Source organism: Mandrillus leucophaeus, unplaced genomic scaffold (assembly GCF_000951045.1).
Source record: "Mandrillus leucophaeus isolate KB7577 unplaced genomic scaffold, Mleu.le_1.0 Scaffold518, whole genome shotgun sequence".
Taxonomy (NCBI): domain Eukaryota; kingdom Metazoa; phylum Chordata; class Mammalia; order Primates; family Cercopithecidae; genus Mandrillus; species Mandrillus leucophaeus.
In genome coordinates this window covers 2025264-2042824 of record NW_012105564.1, presented here as the reverse complement: position 1 = coordinate 2042824, position 17561 = coordinate 2025264, and the positions used below count along the sequence as shown (strand labels likewise).

General features: G+C 45.1%; 1 protein-coding gene across 3 annotated transcripts in view; it reads left to right on the top strand.

Moving 5' to 3' along the window:
• Positions 1–17561, top strand: part of SPTBN1 (spectrin, beta, non-erythrocytic 1) — a 143380-nt gene that overhangs the window by 99075 nt on the left and 26744 nt on the right. For all 3 annotated transcript variants that reach the window (XM_011996523.1, XM_011996522.1, XM_011996524.1), the window contains exons 11-17: positions 621–923; positions 2764–2917; positions 3600–4470; positions 4558–4695; positions 5531–6287; positions 7235–7437; positions 12395–12485. In XM_011996523.1, coding sequence (XP_011851913.1) covers positions 621–923; positions 2764–2917; positions 3600–4470; positions 4558–4695; positions 5531–6287; positions 7235–7437; positions 12395–12485 — 2517 coding nt within the window. The remainder of the gene's footprint in view (positions 1–620; positions 924–2763; positions 2918–3599; positions 4471–4557; positions 4696–5530; positions 6288–7234; positions 7438–12394; positions 12486–17561) is intronic.

The following is a 17561-nucleotide window of genomic DNA, read 5'->3' as shown; positions in this document are numbered from 1 at the left end:
AAACTGGCTTGCTTTTCCACCTGACTTGATATAAGCTATCACCTGCTCTAGCTTTTCAGTCAGGTACTAGATATGAGCTGGGCCCCTCTGCAAAATGAGCAGTTACTAGTTTGCTTTGAGGAGGGCATCTAAGCTCAAGGCAGAGACCAGTGAGGTGGGGGACTCAGGAGTCAGATTTAGATTTGAGACCACCAGGGATTAATGTGTGCTCAATATTTCACGTCTGTTCTGTTTCCTTTGGCAGGGGGGTGACGGGCAGGGGACAGGAATGTTTTGTTTTTGTTTTGTTTTGTTTTGAGGCGGAGTTTCACTCTTGTCATTTAGGCTGGAGTGCAGTGGTGCCATCTCAGCTCACTGCAACCTCTGCTTCCCGGGTTCAAGTGGTTTTCCTGCCTCAGCCTACCAAGTAGCTGGGGTTACAGGCACATGCCACCACGCTCAGCTAATTTTTGTATTTTTAGTAGAGACAGGGTTTTACAGTGTTGGCCAGGCTAGTTTCGAACTCCTGACCTCAGGCGATCTGCCCACCTCAGCCTCCCAAAGTGTTGGGATTACAGGCGTGAGCCACCGTGCCTGAGTGGATTTTTTATTTTCCTTCTTTTCATTCCGTTTCTCTGTAGGACAACTTTGGGTTTGACCTTCCCGCAGTTGAGGCCGCCACAAAAAAGCACGAGGCCATTGAGACAGACATTGCCGCATACGAGGAGCGTGTGCAGGCTGTGGTAGCCGTGGCCAGGGAGCTCGAGGCTGAGAATTACCACGACATCAAGCGCATCACAGCTAGGAAGGACAATGTCATCCGACTCTGGGAATACCTACTGGAACTGCTCAGGGCCCGGAGACAGCGGCTCGAGATGAACCTGGGGCTGCAGAAGATATTCCAGGAAATGCTCTACATTATGGACTGGATGGACGAAATGAAGGTAAAACCTGACTGAAAGGAAGGAGGACAGAGCTGATCCAACCAGCGCTGTCTTCACTGGGACTCATTCACTAAACCCGTACATACAGCTGTGTGCCTTGTCTAACTGCCCACCTGTACAGCTAGAGAGGAGCCACATCACCCGTGGGAAGATTGCTAGCTCAGGAATTAAATGAGACATGAAGTGTGAAGAAGTTCAGTAGCTAGAGCTCTGTTTCTGTGATTTACGTCTAACGTAGATATATTCCAGTGTAGGGAATCAATCACATTGTGGTTTTCTTTATTTTTAATTTTTCGGGGTTAAACTAACTTGCCATTTTCATTGATCTTTGAGTGAGTGGTACTACTTTGGGCAGGGGTCCCAGAGAGGTGGTATGGGGAGAAGGAAGGAGTGGTAGGTGCCGTGGACAGAGGAGAGGTCGGGAACCAGGCAGCCAGAGTTCTGATGGTGAGTGCCTGAGTTGCCTAATCCTCTTTGAGCCCTCTTTCTTGGTCTTTAAATGGAGATGGTACTTACTATCTACCTCATCCAGTTATTGCAAGGATGGAATGCAGTAGTATGTGCACAGATCATAGGATGGACTGGATGGCAGTGACTGCTCGTGCCGTTTATTGACTGCTCTCAGCATAGAGTTCCAACCTTTCCCCCTTCCCAGGAAGAGACCTGCTATCATGCCATGGCCCTGTACCTGTTCCTGTCCTCCGATGCAGGCCATGGAATGCTCAGCCATGTCAAGCAGTTCTCCAGCTGGAAGGGCTTTAGCCTTGTAGATAGAAGAAAATAGGTCAGTTTTCAGACAGTCCCATGAAGCCTCCTTTGTCTCAGCACACTGCGCTCCCAAGCTTGACGTTACGCAAGAGATTCCCTTCCCAGGATATAAGCTGTCATCTGTTGCCTACCTCTTGGACTGTTCCTGGCAGAGGGGCAAGGCCACCTGATACCATCAGTTTTCCCTCCTATTGGTCCAGATTTATGATTTTTTTAGGTCTTGTCTCTCTTGACCTCTCAAAATAGAAATGTTCTTAAAATGTAGCAGAGAGGGACTTTTCATTTTGTAAATCATGATGCACATTGTAACTCAGTTGGTCCAGAGACTTCTCAGAAGTAAGAGTGAAGTAGAAATCCCATCTGACAAGGATGTAGAATGAGGCCCCCAAATTTGGCTGGTTGATGGAAGAAACAAAATATCAGTTGGTTCAAACTTAAACCCTAGAAGTTGCTTGGGGTCTACTAAGCAAGACAGCCACCTGACCCTGCTCTCCTTATTGGTTTAAAGATGTGGCTTATAAGCTTTTCAAGTAGATTCTTCTCCCATTGATTGTGTAAGTATAGTAGAGGCATATCAATAAGCTCTTAACGGAGGAAAAACATTCACTTACAGGCTCAGCAACTTCTAAACGATTTCTTTCAACTTGAAGTGACCAAGTCTATCATCTTTATTTATTTGTTTATTTTTAAGTAGTTGTTGCAGCAGTTTCTTCTTGAAGTTTCAGTTTATATTTTGGAATCTTTCATACAGCACCCCTGCCCACCCTCCCCACCCCCACCCCTGCTGGCCCTCACCACCTTTTTCTTCTATTCTGCGCTTTTTAGGGTAGACTTGACTTACTTATTCCAAGGTTGGTGATTGTTAGTTTGTGATAGCTCTCCTGACTCAGGCCTTCAGGTTTGATTTGTTTTGTTCTGGTTTGTTGACCACCATCTTCCCCTGAAGGTGTGGGGTCCATGGCAGACTAGAGGGAAGGCACAGCTTCATTGCTGGCTGTTTGTCCAAAGATTATGTCATGCTGAAGTCAAGGCTGTAGTCACAGATGTCCTTTTGATTGCTTCTTGTGCACAGGTGCTAGTATTGTCTCAAGACTATGGCAAACACTTACTTGGTGTGGAAGACCTGTTACAGAAGCACACCCTGGTTGAAGCAGACATTGGCATCCAGGCAGAGCGGGTGAGAGGTGTCAATGCCTCTGCCCAGAAGTTCGCAACAGACGGGGAAGGTAAGGATGGCCCATTCCAAGCATTACCTCCAGATCACCAGAGATTCATATTTATAGAAACACAATGGGGCTTTTGAAGTTACTCTTCCACTATACATTCCTGGTGGGTTTGTCATGGGAGCATGAGATACAGTGGAGTGGCCTTCTGAACACTAATTCTGTCTTGTTTTTCTGGAATTCATATGTCCTTTCCTTAAATACGCAAATGCTGCTTGGCTTTGAGTGGCTTGGTGTTTGACAGTGAGACTTTTGCCTGACCTCACTCTTTCTGGCCATGCACCGACACCCTGGTGTGGCTGCTCCAGCGGCTCCTGGTTTTCACAGCTGGTTGCACCTATCTCTGTTTGGAGGATGTTTAGAATGATTTGGTTTTGCTTCGTATATTTCTAGAAACAATTATATGCAATTGCCTTTTTCATACGATTCACGTGCTTTCTTGCAGGAGGATGATCACTTGGTCTGCGGTTGTGCCAAAAAAAAAAAAAAATTTATCATTGCCCTCACTCCTGTTCTAGTCAAGATATTAGAAGGTGCTCCATTGCCTTATCACATGGCCCTGCATTTAGATTAGCAGTGAGCTGGTAATCATAAGTACACGGGGTGTAGCTCACTGCCTGTCGGTGAGCCTGCACCCATGCTGAGCTCCATCACACACCTACATTCCTTCCTTGATGTTAAACAGGTTACAAGCCCTGCGACCCCCAGGTGATCCGAGACCGCGTGGCCCACATGGAGTTCTGTTATCAAGAGCTTTGCCAGCTGGCGGCTGAGCGCAGGGCCCGTCTGGAAGAGTCCCGCCGCCTCTGGAAGTTCTTCTGGGAGATGGCAGAAGAGGAAGGCTGGATACGGGAGAAGGAGAAGATCCTGTCCTCAGACGATTACGGGAAAGACCTGACCAGCGTCATGCGCCTGCTTAGCAAGCACCGGGCGTTTGAGGACGAGATGAGCGGCCGCAGTGGCCACTTCGAGCAGGCTATCAAGGAAGGCGAAGACATGATCGCGGAGGAGCACTTCGGGTCGGAGAAGATCCGTGAGAGGATCATTTACATCCGGGAGCAGTGGGCCAACCTAGAGCAGCTCTCAGCCATTCGGAAGAAGCGCCTGGAGGAGGCCTCCCTGCTACACCAGTTCCAGGCAGATGCTGACGACATTGATGCCTGGATGCTGGACATCCTCAAGATTGTCTCCAGCAGCGATGTGGGCCACGATGAATATTCCACACAGTCTCTGGTCAAGAAACACAAGGACGTGGCGGAAGAGATTGCCAATTATAGGCCCACCCTTGACACGCTGCACGAGCAAGCCAGCGCCCTCCCCCAGGAGCATGCCGAGTCTCCAGACGTGAGGGGCAGGCTATCGGGCATCGAGGAGCGATATAAGGAGGTGGCAGAGCTGACGCGGCTGCGGAAGCAGGCACTCCAGGACACCCTGGCCCTGTACAAGATGTTCAGTGAGGCCGACGCCTGTGAGCTCTGGATCGACGAAAAGGAGCAGTGGCTCAACAACATGCAGATCCCAGAGAAGCTGGAGGATCTGGAGGTCATCCAGCACAGGTGAGCGGGGCACTGCCAGTCACTGGCTTGTTCCTTGTGACCACTAGTGGCCCAGGAGGTGACCACCCTGTCAAATTGCCGTTTCAGATTTGAGAGCCTAGAACCAGAAATGAACAACCAGGCTTCCCGGGTCGCAGTGGTGAACCAGATTGCACGCCAGCTGATGCACAGTGGCAACCCAAGTGAGAAGGAAATCAAAGCCCAGCAGGACAAACTCAACACGAGGTGAGCACGCAGCCAGCAGCCTGCCAGCCTCCCACGTGTGGGGCTGGGGAGGGTGAGGTCACTCACTGAGCCTTGCTGTTGGGAATTTCCCACATGGGGTCATTGACATTGCAACACGATGTCGTGGCATTGGCACCTGCCTTTTGACATGTCCTTGTTTTGTAAGAAGTGTCTCTCAGGGCAACATCATTGGTTGCAGGAGGATGATCTGAGCCAGCCCAGCACCTGCCCCTCTGCACACCAAAGTTAGGGCCTTGGTGTGACCTGTGTCCAGTGTAGAAGGTATTAAGATGACACCTGTGCTATCCATTTTAAAGTAACTTCAGGAACAGGACTCTAGCATGTTCAACACTTAATTTGCCAATGGAAAAGTCCTGATTGTCAGGGCAGACCTTTGTTCCGGTCTTATCTTTTTGTTGAGTAAACATGTTTGAGTAGGTTGTGGCATCTAGCCCCAGTTTTGAAGGTTACCATCAGTCTTAGAGTCTTAGATTTGGAAAACATTCATTAGGTGGAGTTCAGAGATGTGTAAAATGTGTGTTGCAGACATGAATTAATTGACTCTGGGAATGGATGTGTTGTAATTGCTCACATTGGAGCTCTGTAACACATTCCTCTTTGTGACAGGCTTTTTCCAGATTACATTGCATCCCTGAGCCATTTCCATTATATATGGTGTTCGTAGTCTGAGTGAGATAATTTTCCAGAAAGCATGTACTCAAAGCAAAGATGGAGAAAACAGATAAGCAGCATTAACCCATCACTGTTCCTTTTGCAATCCAGCCATGGTCGGTCTTCCCTTTTTCACACTCACTCTCTGCCCCTGCACTCACAGGTGGAGCCAGTTCAGAGAACTGGTTGACAGGAAGAAGGATGCCCTCCTGTCTGCCCTGAGCATCCAGAACTACCACCTCGAGTGCAACGAAACCAAATCCTGGATTCGGGAAAAGACCAAGGTCATCGAGTCCACCCAGGACCTGGGCAATGACCTGGCTGGCGTCATGGCCCTGCAGCGCAAGCTGACTGGCATGGAGCGGGACTTGGTGGCCATTGAGGCAAAGCTGAGTGACCTGCAGAAGGAGGCAGAGAAGCTGGAGTCCGAGCACCCCGACCAGGCCCAGGCCATCCTGTCTCGGCTGGCCGAGATCAGCGACGTGTGGGAGGAGATGAAGACCACCCTGAAAAACCGAGAGGCCTCCCTGGGAGAGGCCAGCAAGCTGCAGCAGTTCCTACGGGACTTGGACGACTTCCAGTCCTGGCTGTCTAGGACCCAGACAGCAATCGCCTCGGAGGACATGCCAAACACCCTGACCGAGGCCGAGAAGCTGCTCACACAGCATGAGAACATCAAGAACGAGATTGACAACTATGAGGAGGACTACCAGAAGATGAGGGACATGGGCGAGATGGTCACCCAGGGGCAGACCGATGCCCAGTACATGTTTCTGCGGCAGCGACTGCAGGCCCTGGACACTGGATGGAATGAGCTGCACAAGATGTGGGAGAACAGACAAAATCTCCTTTCCCAGTCACATGCCTACCAGCAGTTCCTCAGAGACACGAAGCAAGCGGAAGCCTTTCTTAACAACCAGGTAAGATTTGTTCCTGCCTTTGCTTCCTTTCTGTGAAAGCAGCCCTGGCTGCCTTTTGAAATGTTTTGGCTGGGGCAACTGATTTAACCCACACCTGTATGGAATTATATGGATAATTTAGAGGCAGATTTTTTCCCCAATACTCTTGAGGCACTGAAATCCATCACATTGTAGGGGACAGGAATTGAAGATTGCCATAGGAGCTGCTTTGCCTTACAAAGTACTATTTGATTTCAACTGCCATTTAGGACATAGTATGTCCTCATAATTGAGGTATTGATCCCATTTAAAAGATACAGTGAGGGCCAGGCATGATGACTCACTCCTGTAATCCCAGCTTTTGGGGAGGCAGGGGCAGGAGAATCACTTGAGCCCAGGAGGTCAAGGCTGAAGTGAGCTGTGATTGTGCCACCGCACTCCAGCCTGGGTAGCAGGATGAGACCCTGTCTCTTTAAAAAAAAAAAAAGAAAAAAAAAAAAAGTACAGTGAAGGTTTTTTTTTTCTTGAGACCAGTCTGTCTTATTGCTCTAAAAGGGTCAGGGACTTCACCTGAGGACACAAGGCAGCGATTAGAGAAATAAAAACAGCTGAGGATAGTCACCAACTTCAGGGCTGCTACTGTCTCAAAGAGAGGGTATGAAGGGTACATTACTGTTGCCTTGACGGGCACGTGAGAGGACCCTTTAGGCTGATGCACAAAGCTTTGGTTCCTTTCCTCAGTCACTTTGGAAAAAAAAATTTAGAGCATTTAAACCCTGAGGAAATTCAGTCAGTTACAGTGTCCCACTGGGTTTTTTTACCTCCTAATTTTTAATTTGATGTGATTTAATTATTTCATGTAAGTGTAATGAAGAAAGTGTTGTGAAGTATGTTGCATGGAAATGTAGAGCACAGGAAAATGAGATCCTTCATTGATCCTCTATGACTTGTTTCTCTTTTTAAATAAGGAGTATGTTCTGGCTCACACTGAAATGCCTACCACCTTGGAAGGAGCTGAAGCAGCAATTAAAAAGCAAGAGGACTTCATGACCACCATGGACGCCAATGAGGAGAAGATCAACGCTGTGGTGGAGACTGGCCGGAGGCTGGTGAGCGATGGGAACATCAACTCAGATCGCATCCAGGAGAAGGTGGACTCTATTGACGACAGGTACAGTTTTCTGAGGTTCTTAAGGGAGACTTGCACGTTGGGGCTCTCAAACTTCTGAATCATTGGCCAGAAGCCCTTGGGAGTGTGGGCATAAATTTCCCAGTGGGCAGAATATGGGTGCCCAGCAGAATTTCATCTACCCAAACAGAAAATTAGTGAGCCGTGCATGACTGCCTGAGAATGTGGTTCTGGTGAGACATGTACAGGTGTCCACAAAAGGAAAGAAAGCCTGAGAAGCCAAGCTAACTCTTAACCAAGGACCTGTAAGAGCTGCAATGCTGCGTCGCATTCAGGTGTAAGCCATGCCCTTTGAGGATTGACACATGCTTGTGTCACCTGATAGGACCCCTGACGCCAGGTATTCCCAGCCAAGCCCATGTTCCCCTTCATCCATGAGAAAGAAACCTGTCAGCAGAGTGGGAAGGGAGGGTGAAGCTGGCTTATTCTGAGGACCTGGCAAAGCCACAAAGGAACATAATCTGGACTTTTTTAGAAAATTGGCTTGGATAGTGCTGTAATAGGATCTTTTTCATGATGAGAGGTAAATAAGAGCAAAGGTTATTTTCCTCTTCTGCCAGGGCATCTCCAGGATTGGATACACTTTCTTCATTTCTTGTTTAAAATTATTTATGTATTTACTTGTGTGTGTGTGTGTGTGTCTGTGTGTCTGTGTGTCTGTGTCTGTGTCTGTGTGTCTGTGTGTCTGAAAGATTTCCTGCCTGGCTGGAGGCCAGTGGACTCCATTTGACCCTAACTCTTTGACTCACCCCTTACTCTTGCCTTGCCCTGGTTACTTAAGTTGGAGGTTGGGGCAGATGAGGGGTTGGATGCACTAGCACAGGCCAGTCTGGACCAGCCACTGGATCAGTCACTAGCCTCTGTTCCAGTTTGGGTTGAATTTAAGGGCTTGCTGTGAGACTGATATCATCAAAAAACAAGCTCTTCCTCTGTGCCTCTCTCCTGGCCTTCAGGTGTATTGGAAAGGAAAAATACTCCTTTGCTTACCACATCCAAGAGGGTTTCCTCGGACCCCTGGTCAAGTTGACTTAAAATAAGATGGGTGGAGAGGGGATGACTCTGTTTCCAATAAAGATTGAGCTCCTGTCTTTAGCACTTCCAATCTTTTTTCTGAGCTGATTCCCAGCCTGAACCGTATGTTCTCTAGGGTGGTATTGTGGAATAGAGCATAACTTATATTACTTATAATTTTTTATCTGTTGCTTTTAAAACAGCTGCAAAAAAGAAAAATAAATCCACCAAATCCTCCTTAAATGAGTGTGAGAAACAGTGATTGGGCAAAGCGTTCTTAACCTAGAGGAAAAAAACTTCCTTTTTTTTTGTAATACTAACTCTGAGTATTTTGTAAATAAGGTATCCTGTGTACTTCCATGTTAGATGCACATAGCTGGTTTCCTGCAGGCGGGCTTGGCTGTTAGGGACATGTGCATTCAGGCAGGCGTGCAGCTGTCTTGGTGCTTCCTTGGTTTCTTTTTATGTCCCCAGTGCTGCAACAGTACAAAGCTGTTGGAAGCAGATGATGCTGTCAAGACTCCTGGATATGAGAAAACGTTTCAGCAGCAGCAGTCCTCAGTTGTGGCTTAACCTTCCTTTTGCCTTGACCAAGAGCCCAGGCTCCTGCTGTTCCAGAGCTTCCTTAGGATTCCTCAGTTTTAAAAAAGAAATGTAAAAATGACCCTGTATTATCAATAAGCATAATAAAGATGGAAGGAGGGAGCTTCCAGATGAGCTGCCATCGGGAGAACTACATTTTCTTATTTTTCTCCACTGATGTTAACTGAACTCTGATTTCACTTTAATATCCCCAGAGGCCCACAGAACTGAAACTGACCCTAGAGGGTACTTGTCTGTTATGAAAACACACACATTTGTGAGTTTCAGGTGTTGTAGGAGCACAAGCTAAGTAAACATCTAAACCTTCAGATCTAATCCCCGCTCCTCGAAACATCCTGACACTGTGGTGAAGCGATTCTCCTAGAATGTAAAGTCATTATAATGTGCTTACGTTCAGGAAATCTCCTGAGCTGTTGAAATGAAAGAGTACCAAAACAAAGACACTGACTGTAACAGATGTGGGTAGGGCATGAGTGGCCTTCAGAGTGCCTGTGAGTGGGGAGAGACTGTCCTCAGCCTGCCCTAGCGGATGTGAATAGGGAGGGAGGGAGCTCCTGGCCAAAAGGGAAATTCCAGCCACAGCACAGTTCATGAGGAGCAAGGAACAGTATCTAGCTTCATAAAGCAAGACCCTCTCTCACACCGGAAAACAGGCTTAAAAATTACCCAGTTGTTTCACTCAGGCACCTGGGGTTCTTGACTATTCACAGAAACCAGAACACCCACATCTGCTTCATGTGATGAGGGAGCTGTTTTGAGTCTTCTGTCGGGGAGAGAAAGTGAGAGATGGAAAAGCACTCTTAGTTCTGTGGAAGCTACAGCCTAGTTTTAGAAGGTCCTTCTCAGGCCCTTGCCTATAATTGAATCCAAGATCCAATGTGGAATTTCCTGAGTTTCACTTCCCGTGAATGATGTCCGTTGCACTAGTAAACCATTAAGCCACACTCACTTCTTTTAAGTGTTTTCTGAGTCAGCGGCAGTCCCAGATGCCTGCGTGGCTGTGTTTCACACCACACAAAGGCCGTTGTCACACCTGCACATAGATCGGCGTCATTTGGACATGCGATTCTAAATCCTTGCCTCCTTCTTCCCATCTTGATGGTCCCACTGTAAAAGAAAGGCTGCCCGGGCAGGTATCTGCTGGGCATGCGTGAGAGTTGATTATATAAGAAACACATTCAGGATTCTGTCTGGTTGTATTTCTCCCTTAATGAACCTTTCCAGACAGTGTTTGAAGTTGCGTTCATTTCTATTTCCGTGAGAGGCGAGGATGTGTGTCCTGTTGTTAATTTCCAGTATCTGGGATTCTTCCCTGCCACTGTAGGACTCAAATGAGATGCCATGCCGAAGGAAATGGAATCCTTTATCCCTTTGACTAGGGGCAGGACTCCTGCATTTGTCACTAACTCCAACTCATATTACCTCCTTTCTAAAGATTTGCGTTCTTGAACTCCCCTAGAAATAGAATTGGAATTTGAGGGAAGGGAATTTCCTTTTGACATTCCTAACCCATCCACATTCTTAGATGACGAATTCTTTTTAGCCCAAATTCACTAACAGTCTTTTATTTTTTTTTAATTTAATTTTAGTCTCTGATGATAGATGCAATGACATAAAATGTCTCTGGCCTTTATTATTTTTTGTTGTTATAAAAGCAGTAAATGTCTAACATTTTCAAGGGGAGAACTACTGCCCTTAATCCCATCTGTAGCATATGCCATTTGAGTGTTTGGTTTCTAAGCCATGCCTTGGAGTTTTGTATTGTTTAATATGTATAAACTCTTTTCATTTAGCATTATAGTATAACTATTTTTCTATGTTTGCATTTTGCCTATGTGGGATAAGCATATTAAAATCTCTTTTCCTGGAACTCCTTTCAACTTAAAAAAATTAAAAAGGCATTATTTCTATCTAACATATGCCTAATATTTTTATTTATAATAATTGTATATAATACTGTAATTTACATAGTATAATGATATATGATGTTATAACATGTAAATATGTATAATTTCTACTGTTCTGTAGCCACTGGTACCTGCAGGAGCTATAGGGGCAGAGGGCTCTTTCTTTTGGTTCTCCAGGCAGACAGCAGCTATGACACTGCATTGTCCGCAGCCACTGAGGGCCTGTGTGGTGCATGCATCTCTACTCTAACATCTTTCTTTCTCCTGGGGAAGTTTCTTCAGACACCACTCAGCAGCACGTGTTCACCATGCTGCTTTTACTCAGCGTGGTGGAGAATCCAAGGCTGTGTGTTCTTCCTCATCCCTGCCTCAGGGTTTGGCGGATGGAGGAGAGACCTTTTGCAGGCACAGGCAGTGAGAAATTGCTCTAAGAATCAGAATGGAAACCCAGCTGTCCTCAGTTGCACTCTGCCTTTATCCGTCTTAATACCCTGAATATAGACTGGCTTTCTTGCTTAGGCAACTCAGGAATATCAAGGAAGTGTATGTGTGGCAGTGCTTCTGAATCCTCAGTGGGTCCTCCCCTATTGGAAGTAAAGCTCTTCCCTGTTGTAGTGGAGCCACTGGAAGGCAATCCTTTGCTAGGCATTCACGCTGCTCTTTCTCAGTTTCCAGTCTCTAAGCCACTGGATGCATGAAGGAAGTTTGCCAAAGAATGCTGTCACCTTCACAGCAGATGGGGAAGGAGCCAAGTAGGGAGTGAGCACCCCCTTTACGTTAGCTTTTACCAAATTCAGCAGCTCTTTCCAATTCTTGCAAGTTATTTATTTAAGGTTTTGTGTTTTAACTTCTTTGAGCTTTAGTTACCCTTAGCAATTGATTAAAAGTGGGATTAAGTTAGTATGTAGTCTTATAGGTCTAAAAATTTTCATTCCTTTTTGTTTTATTTTTGGTGAGTTTTTTTCAAGATGAGAAACTGTTTATCAGGAAACATTTGTTTAAAGCCAGTTACATGATTATATATATTTTCTTAGCCTTGTATGTGTCACCCAGTTATAAGCTTCTTCAAAATAAGTTTCCAGTTCTCCTCCGGTGCCTAAAATAAGGACTTGTACATAGCGTGTGCTCATATTTTTTTCTCAACACCAGATTAGGAGGCACCAGACTTGTGTAGATCATTTGACAGTATGTTCGGCCTGTTGTGTAGTTTGGGCAGGTGTTTGGGTCTCTTTGGGACCGTGGCTTACTACTTTGGAGGATGCTAAAATCTCTTTATCTTGTCTCTTCACATTATTGAGAACTGCAAGCGAACTCTTTTTAGCGTAGTTAGAAATTCAGGAAAGAAATTGATTTGTATTCTGTATTTCAAGATTCTCTACTTTCTTCTTTAAAAATTATTTTTGTTACCATTCTAATAGACATAGGAAGAATCGTGAGACAGCCAGTGAACTTTTGATGAGGTTGAAGGACAACAGAGATCTACAGAAATTCCTGCAAGATTGTCAAGAGGTATGTTGCTTTTTAATCCCTCCATTCCTGGGTTCCAGTAATAGCAATTGCCAACCAGCATTTAGCACAAGAGCCTTTTGAATTATAAAATTAATGAAACCAGAAATCCGTAGCACCCATTTGACTCGCAGGCAGGGATATGTGGCACTTTGTCAGTTCTCCAGCCTACAAGTTACAGCTTAATTAGATCATTATAATCTAGAATATTATATTAATAGTATAGTACTGCACTGTTCATTACAGTAGCCACCAGCCACAATGTCTTTATGGTTGGTTGGCTATTTCATTTTAAATTAACTATAATTAAATAAAACTAAGAGTGTAGTTCTTCCATCTCTAGCTATATTTTAGTGCTCAGTAGCCAACTGTGACTAGTGGCTACCATGTTAGACAACACAAATATAGAACATTTCTATGGTCAAAGGAAGTTCTATTGGATATGGATGTCCTAGAATATTGTGCAACCTAAAAGCATTTAGTGTCATGTTTTCACTCTTTAAAGCAATGTACATTTCAACGGTGTGGAAGGAAAGAACTAAAGGGAACTGAAACTGGCTACCAAGTAAGAAGTGGAGATTTTAAAAATACAAATTCGTTTCTTATTCACTTAAGACCTTCATCTGTCCATCTTTCAGGCTCTTCCCATGTGTATCTAACATGCAAAGAGCAGTAATGCTGATTCCAAGCACCAAGTTTTAACATGTGGTATTAATCTGATGATCATTGTACTATTTCATGCTCTTCTGATACATTCACAAACTTTGAAATTTAAAGTTGGCCAGAAAAAAGTAGTTTCTCTGCACGCTAGTTGGAGAATAGCATCTAGCCGATTTCACATGTGAGTTTATGAGCATACCATATTTCTCTGTCTGCCGGAGAATAACAGACACTCAGCCCTCTCTGGTTTATTAAAATAAAAATCCTCAGGCAAAAATGGGGTGAGGAATATCCACACAAAACTGCAGGAACCTTGATGGGGCTAAGAGTATGGGGGTAGAATCAGGTCATATGCTGAGAATACAACTCCTATCATCACAGACACCCTGCATGCAAACATGTGACTGTGCATTAAAAGAAATACGGCTCCAATGACAGCTGCGTTAGATCACGTGTAACAGAAGCAATCCTTTGCGTCCGTTAAACTGCTATCTTACTGTGAATCTTGCAATATGCTCTTGCAGCAAAACCTTAAGAAGGAAAGCCCCTAAACTATGAAGCTTAGGGTCTGTCAGCTTTAAGCACCACATTGATGAATCTAGGTCTCTGGGGGATTTGCCTGGAGCCAGACAGGCTGAAGACAGGAGTGCCTCTTCTAAGTGACACGCAAGCATTAGTAACCCATTTGAATAGGATACTCACTTACAGAGGCATTCGTGTTCAAGACAGGGCATAGAAGAGAGGAATGGGATCTAAAGCTAGCTATATGGAGTTGGCCTAGTGTGCTGTAGTAATACCAGTTGCCATTTTTCACTATAGGGAGTAAAAGGGATGAAGAGGTGTTTGCAGCTTGGACTGTGCCTTCCACAGATTGGTACTCCCTGTTCCACGTTGAGGAACCATCAGTGACTCCCTGTAACCTCAGCCCGTATTCCTGGGGATGGGGAGGTCAATGGGATCCCACACTCCTGCTTTTAAAGAGCAAGTTAATAAGATGAAATTCATTTACCTAACCATGGTAAAGCTAAGGTTAAATCTGAGAAAAAGAAGGCCGGGGTGCGAGCACATGAGTGGCCAGGGAACCCTTGAGAGAAACTCATTTGTATTGGAAATTTCCAGTCTCTTATTTTCCACTGACATATGTAGATTTCACAAGTAGACATATATGGGAAAATAAATACATAAAGTTTTAGTTCTTCCCAGTGGAATCACAGGAAATGGTCAGTCTTAATAGGTCTTTAGATCTTTGTTTCCACTTGTTCTAAATTAGCATCCCTGGTTATGGGGAGTTCTCTCCTCCACACACACCTTGGCTGAGTTCCAGTGATTGTGAGGCATGCCCAGGGGCTCTGTCTTCTGTGACTTCTCCTCAAAGGACACAGGAAAATTTAGGTGGGGCTTTTTATGTCCAGGAGATGATTTGCATATCTCCATGTGACTGCTCTGCCAACTCGTCCTGGTTTATCCTGTCTTCCCTTGTTCTGCCTGTCTGTCCTTGAGCCACATTAGAAGTTAGTACAGCCATAGTGCGTGTGGGAGGTGTCGTGTATCCCACACCAGCGTGTGTAGTCTCTGCATGGTTGGTGGAATTTAGGTCAAGCTTGGGGGCTCTAAAACTCTTGGTATAGTACTATAATCAAAAGGGTGATGCAGTCATTGGCTATAAATTTTCCCATCATTCAGCCTTATTAAAATATACCCCTTTTAAGCCAGAATCTTTTGAGAATGGTGTTTGTGTGTGGACCAGCCCTACATTTGATAATCTACCTGTCATTCTGGTAGATATTTACAGAGCACTCAGAGGTCAAATTTATTATTATTATAGGATGTTGGTATTGTTCAAGATATGGGGAATCCAGGGGTTTGTCTCTTTTTTTGGCTTCCTTCCTTGTTGGGTGCCTTGGCTAGAGAAGGTGTGAGTTGTAAGATCCACCCCTGTTGCCACCCGCATAAACACCGCCTAGATGAGGACAACTATTATACCAGCAATACGGTATGCTGGCATATACAGTATGCTGGAATGAGCAAGGACCCTCCTATTCCCAGTTACAGTGGGAAGATAGAGACCATCATCATCTTTGTAGTGTTTTTGTTTTGTTTTGAGACAGGGTCTCTCTCTGTTGCCCAGGCGGGAGTGCAGTGGTGGGATCTCGGCTCACTACAACCCCCACCTCCCGGGTTCAAGCGAGTCTCCTACCTCAGCCTTCCGAGTAGCTGGAATTCCAGGCACGTGCCACCACACCCAGCTAGTTTTTGTATTTTTAGTAGAGATGAGGTTTCACCCTCTTGGCCAGGCTGGTCTTGAACACCTGGCCTCAAGTGATCCACCCTCCTTGGCCTCCTGAAGTGCTGGGATTACAGGCGTGAGCCACCGCACCTGGCCTGTAGTGTTATTTTAATGTGATGTCCTGAAAAATGAATGAATAATTTTAAAGGTATTCCTTTTTTTGTTGTATTTCCTCACACTGTACCACCTGTTTTCTGGAACTGATTTTTATTTTTCCAGGAAGGCAGGCAGTATGTCTACATGTGTCTGGTACAGGGATGTGAGTTAATCCTTTGCTGTTAGCTTAATTCAATGATCAAAGTATTTTTTCCTTATCTTTTTCCAATCTGCACAGTGTTCTTTTCTGCAGAGAATGAGTAAATTCTTAAATGACCTTTGTAAATGCCCACAAATAATAACTGTAGCTCTGGCTCCAGAATGCTGATGAACTAGCAAGTTCCATAGATCCATTTCATTGTGCTGTATCGCATGATGCTTTATCTGTAGGATGATGTGTTCAGCAAAGAGCAGATTTGTTTATAAGCCTCTGATTTTTATGTAGCGCTCCCTCTCTCTCTTTTTAATCCCTCTTCGGTAGGTGGTTATGAATAGTGAAAATATGTGAATGTCCTTGGCACTTGGAATCGATAAACGCCTTCTATTTTGTGTGTATGTACAGAATACAGAGAAACATTTTGTCATTCAGTTTCCCTTTAACCTCTTTTCCCCTAAGATTGAATGGCCATAGTCTTTCAGATTTAGCTGCCATAGATACATAGATAATTATTTCATAATTATTTCAAAGTAGGAAGTGCAGTGCTTTTATTGTGTAATACATCCATTGTCTTTGATGACAAAGGGCTTTATGAGATTTGCTAGTTTTTCCCTCAACCAAGAGTGACATCAGAAATCTCACTACCTTTTGCTTTTAACCCCCTCCCACCCTCTGGCCCCTGTGCCATTCCCTGCGTGGTGAGTAGCCCAAGAAAGGTAAGGACAGTACCCAAGAGTTCACCCACTTTCAGAGCCGGGGGCTCCTGTGACCCACATCACTATCCTTGACATCATTTCCAAAAAACAAATCTCTGGGGGAGCCTTTCCTAGCAGCAGCCCACAGCGGGAGTGGAAGGGCCTTGGAAATGTTAATTCTGTAAGTACTTCTACTGGTTTTATGTGCCACTTCTAGATCTTTGTTGATAGATCCATGAAGGATTTAAGGTGCCAATTTGCTGTGACAATAACTGGTATAAAAGTGGGCTTCTCACAGTCACTCAGGAGAAGGGACATGGTCCCTTCAGTTGGTTGCTTCTGATTCCAGGCTGGCTCTGCATTCTTTTGTGTATCTTCAGCCTGGGCAAAAAAAAGCTCTTCCTAGGTTAGCACAGCAAATGGGGTGGGAATCAGAACTCTGGCATGGCCCTTACAGGCAGGCAGTAATGAGCCAGGGCCGATTCGGGATGGAAGCCAGGAAAAGTGGGTCTGGTCCTGGCGTTTGGCTGACCCCAGTAAGACAGCTCCTTTCTCAGGTCTGTCAGCGGCCGGCAGCCTTTGTGTGGCTCTCCAGAGTTCAGATCCAAGCGGACATGTTGGGTCTCAAAATCAAGTCCTGTGAAGTGTTCTTGGTGTGAATGAAAGGTTTTTAGAGAACTCGAGGCTATAGAGAAAGAGGTGAAGGTGACTCAAACTTGAAGGAAACATTGAAAGGGCATCATTGTTGCCTTAGCCCTACAGTAAGCAAGTTATTTATGCCTTTTGGCATTCCCTTCGATGCACCCGCAAAAAGGAGGAGGTTATAAATAAGCAGTTTTTGTTTTGTTTTTTTAAATAAAAAAGAACTAAAAGAGTTAGAAGGATTGCCAAATGGGGTAAAAGTCAATCATGATTAACATGGTATAGCTGACACAGGTATTTGGAAGAGAAAAAGGGTCGTGTCTTGGACTGGTCAGGGCAGAATTTTAAACACGGGCCTTTTGTGGGGAAAGCCAGTTTTGAGTGCCAAACAGTTTGAAAGCTGGCTTATAGAGCTTTTGTACTTCTGGAATGAATATTAGATATAGTTTGGAGCAGAGCTCAGGTACAAGCTCCATCTAATGGACACCTGTCATGACGGGTCGGAGTTGTGAAGTTAAATATTTGGCTGTCTGTCACCATGG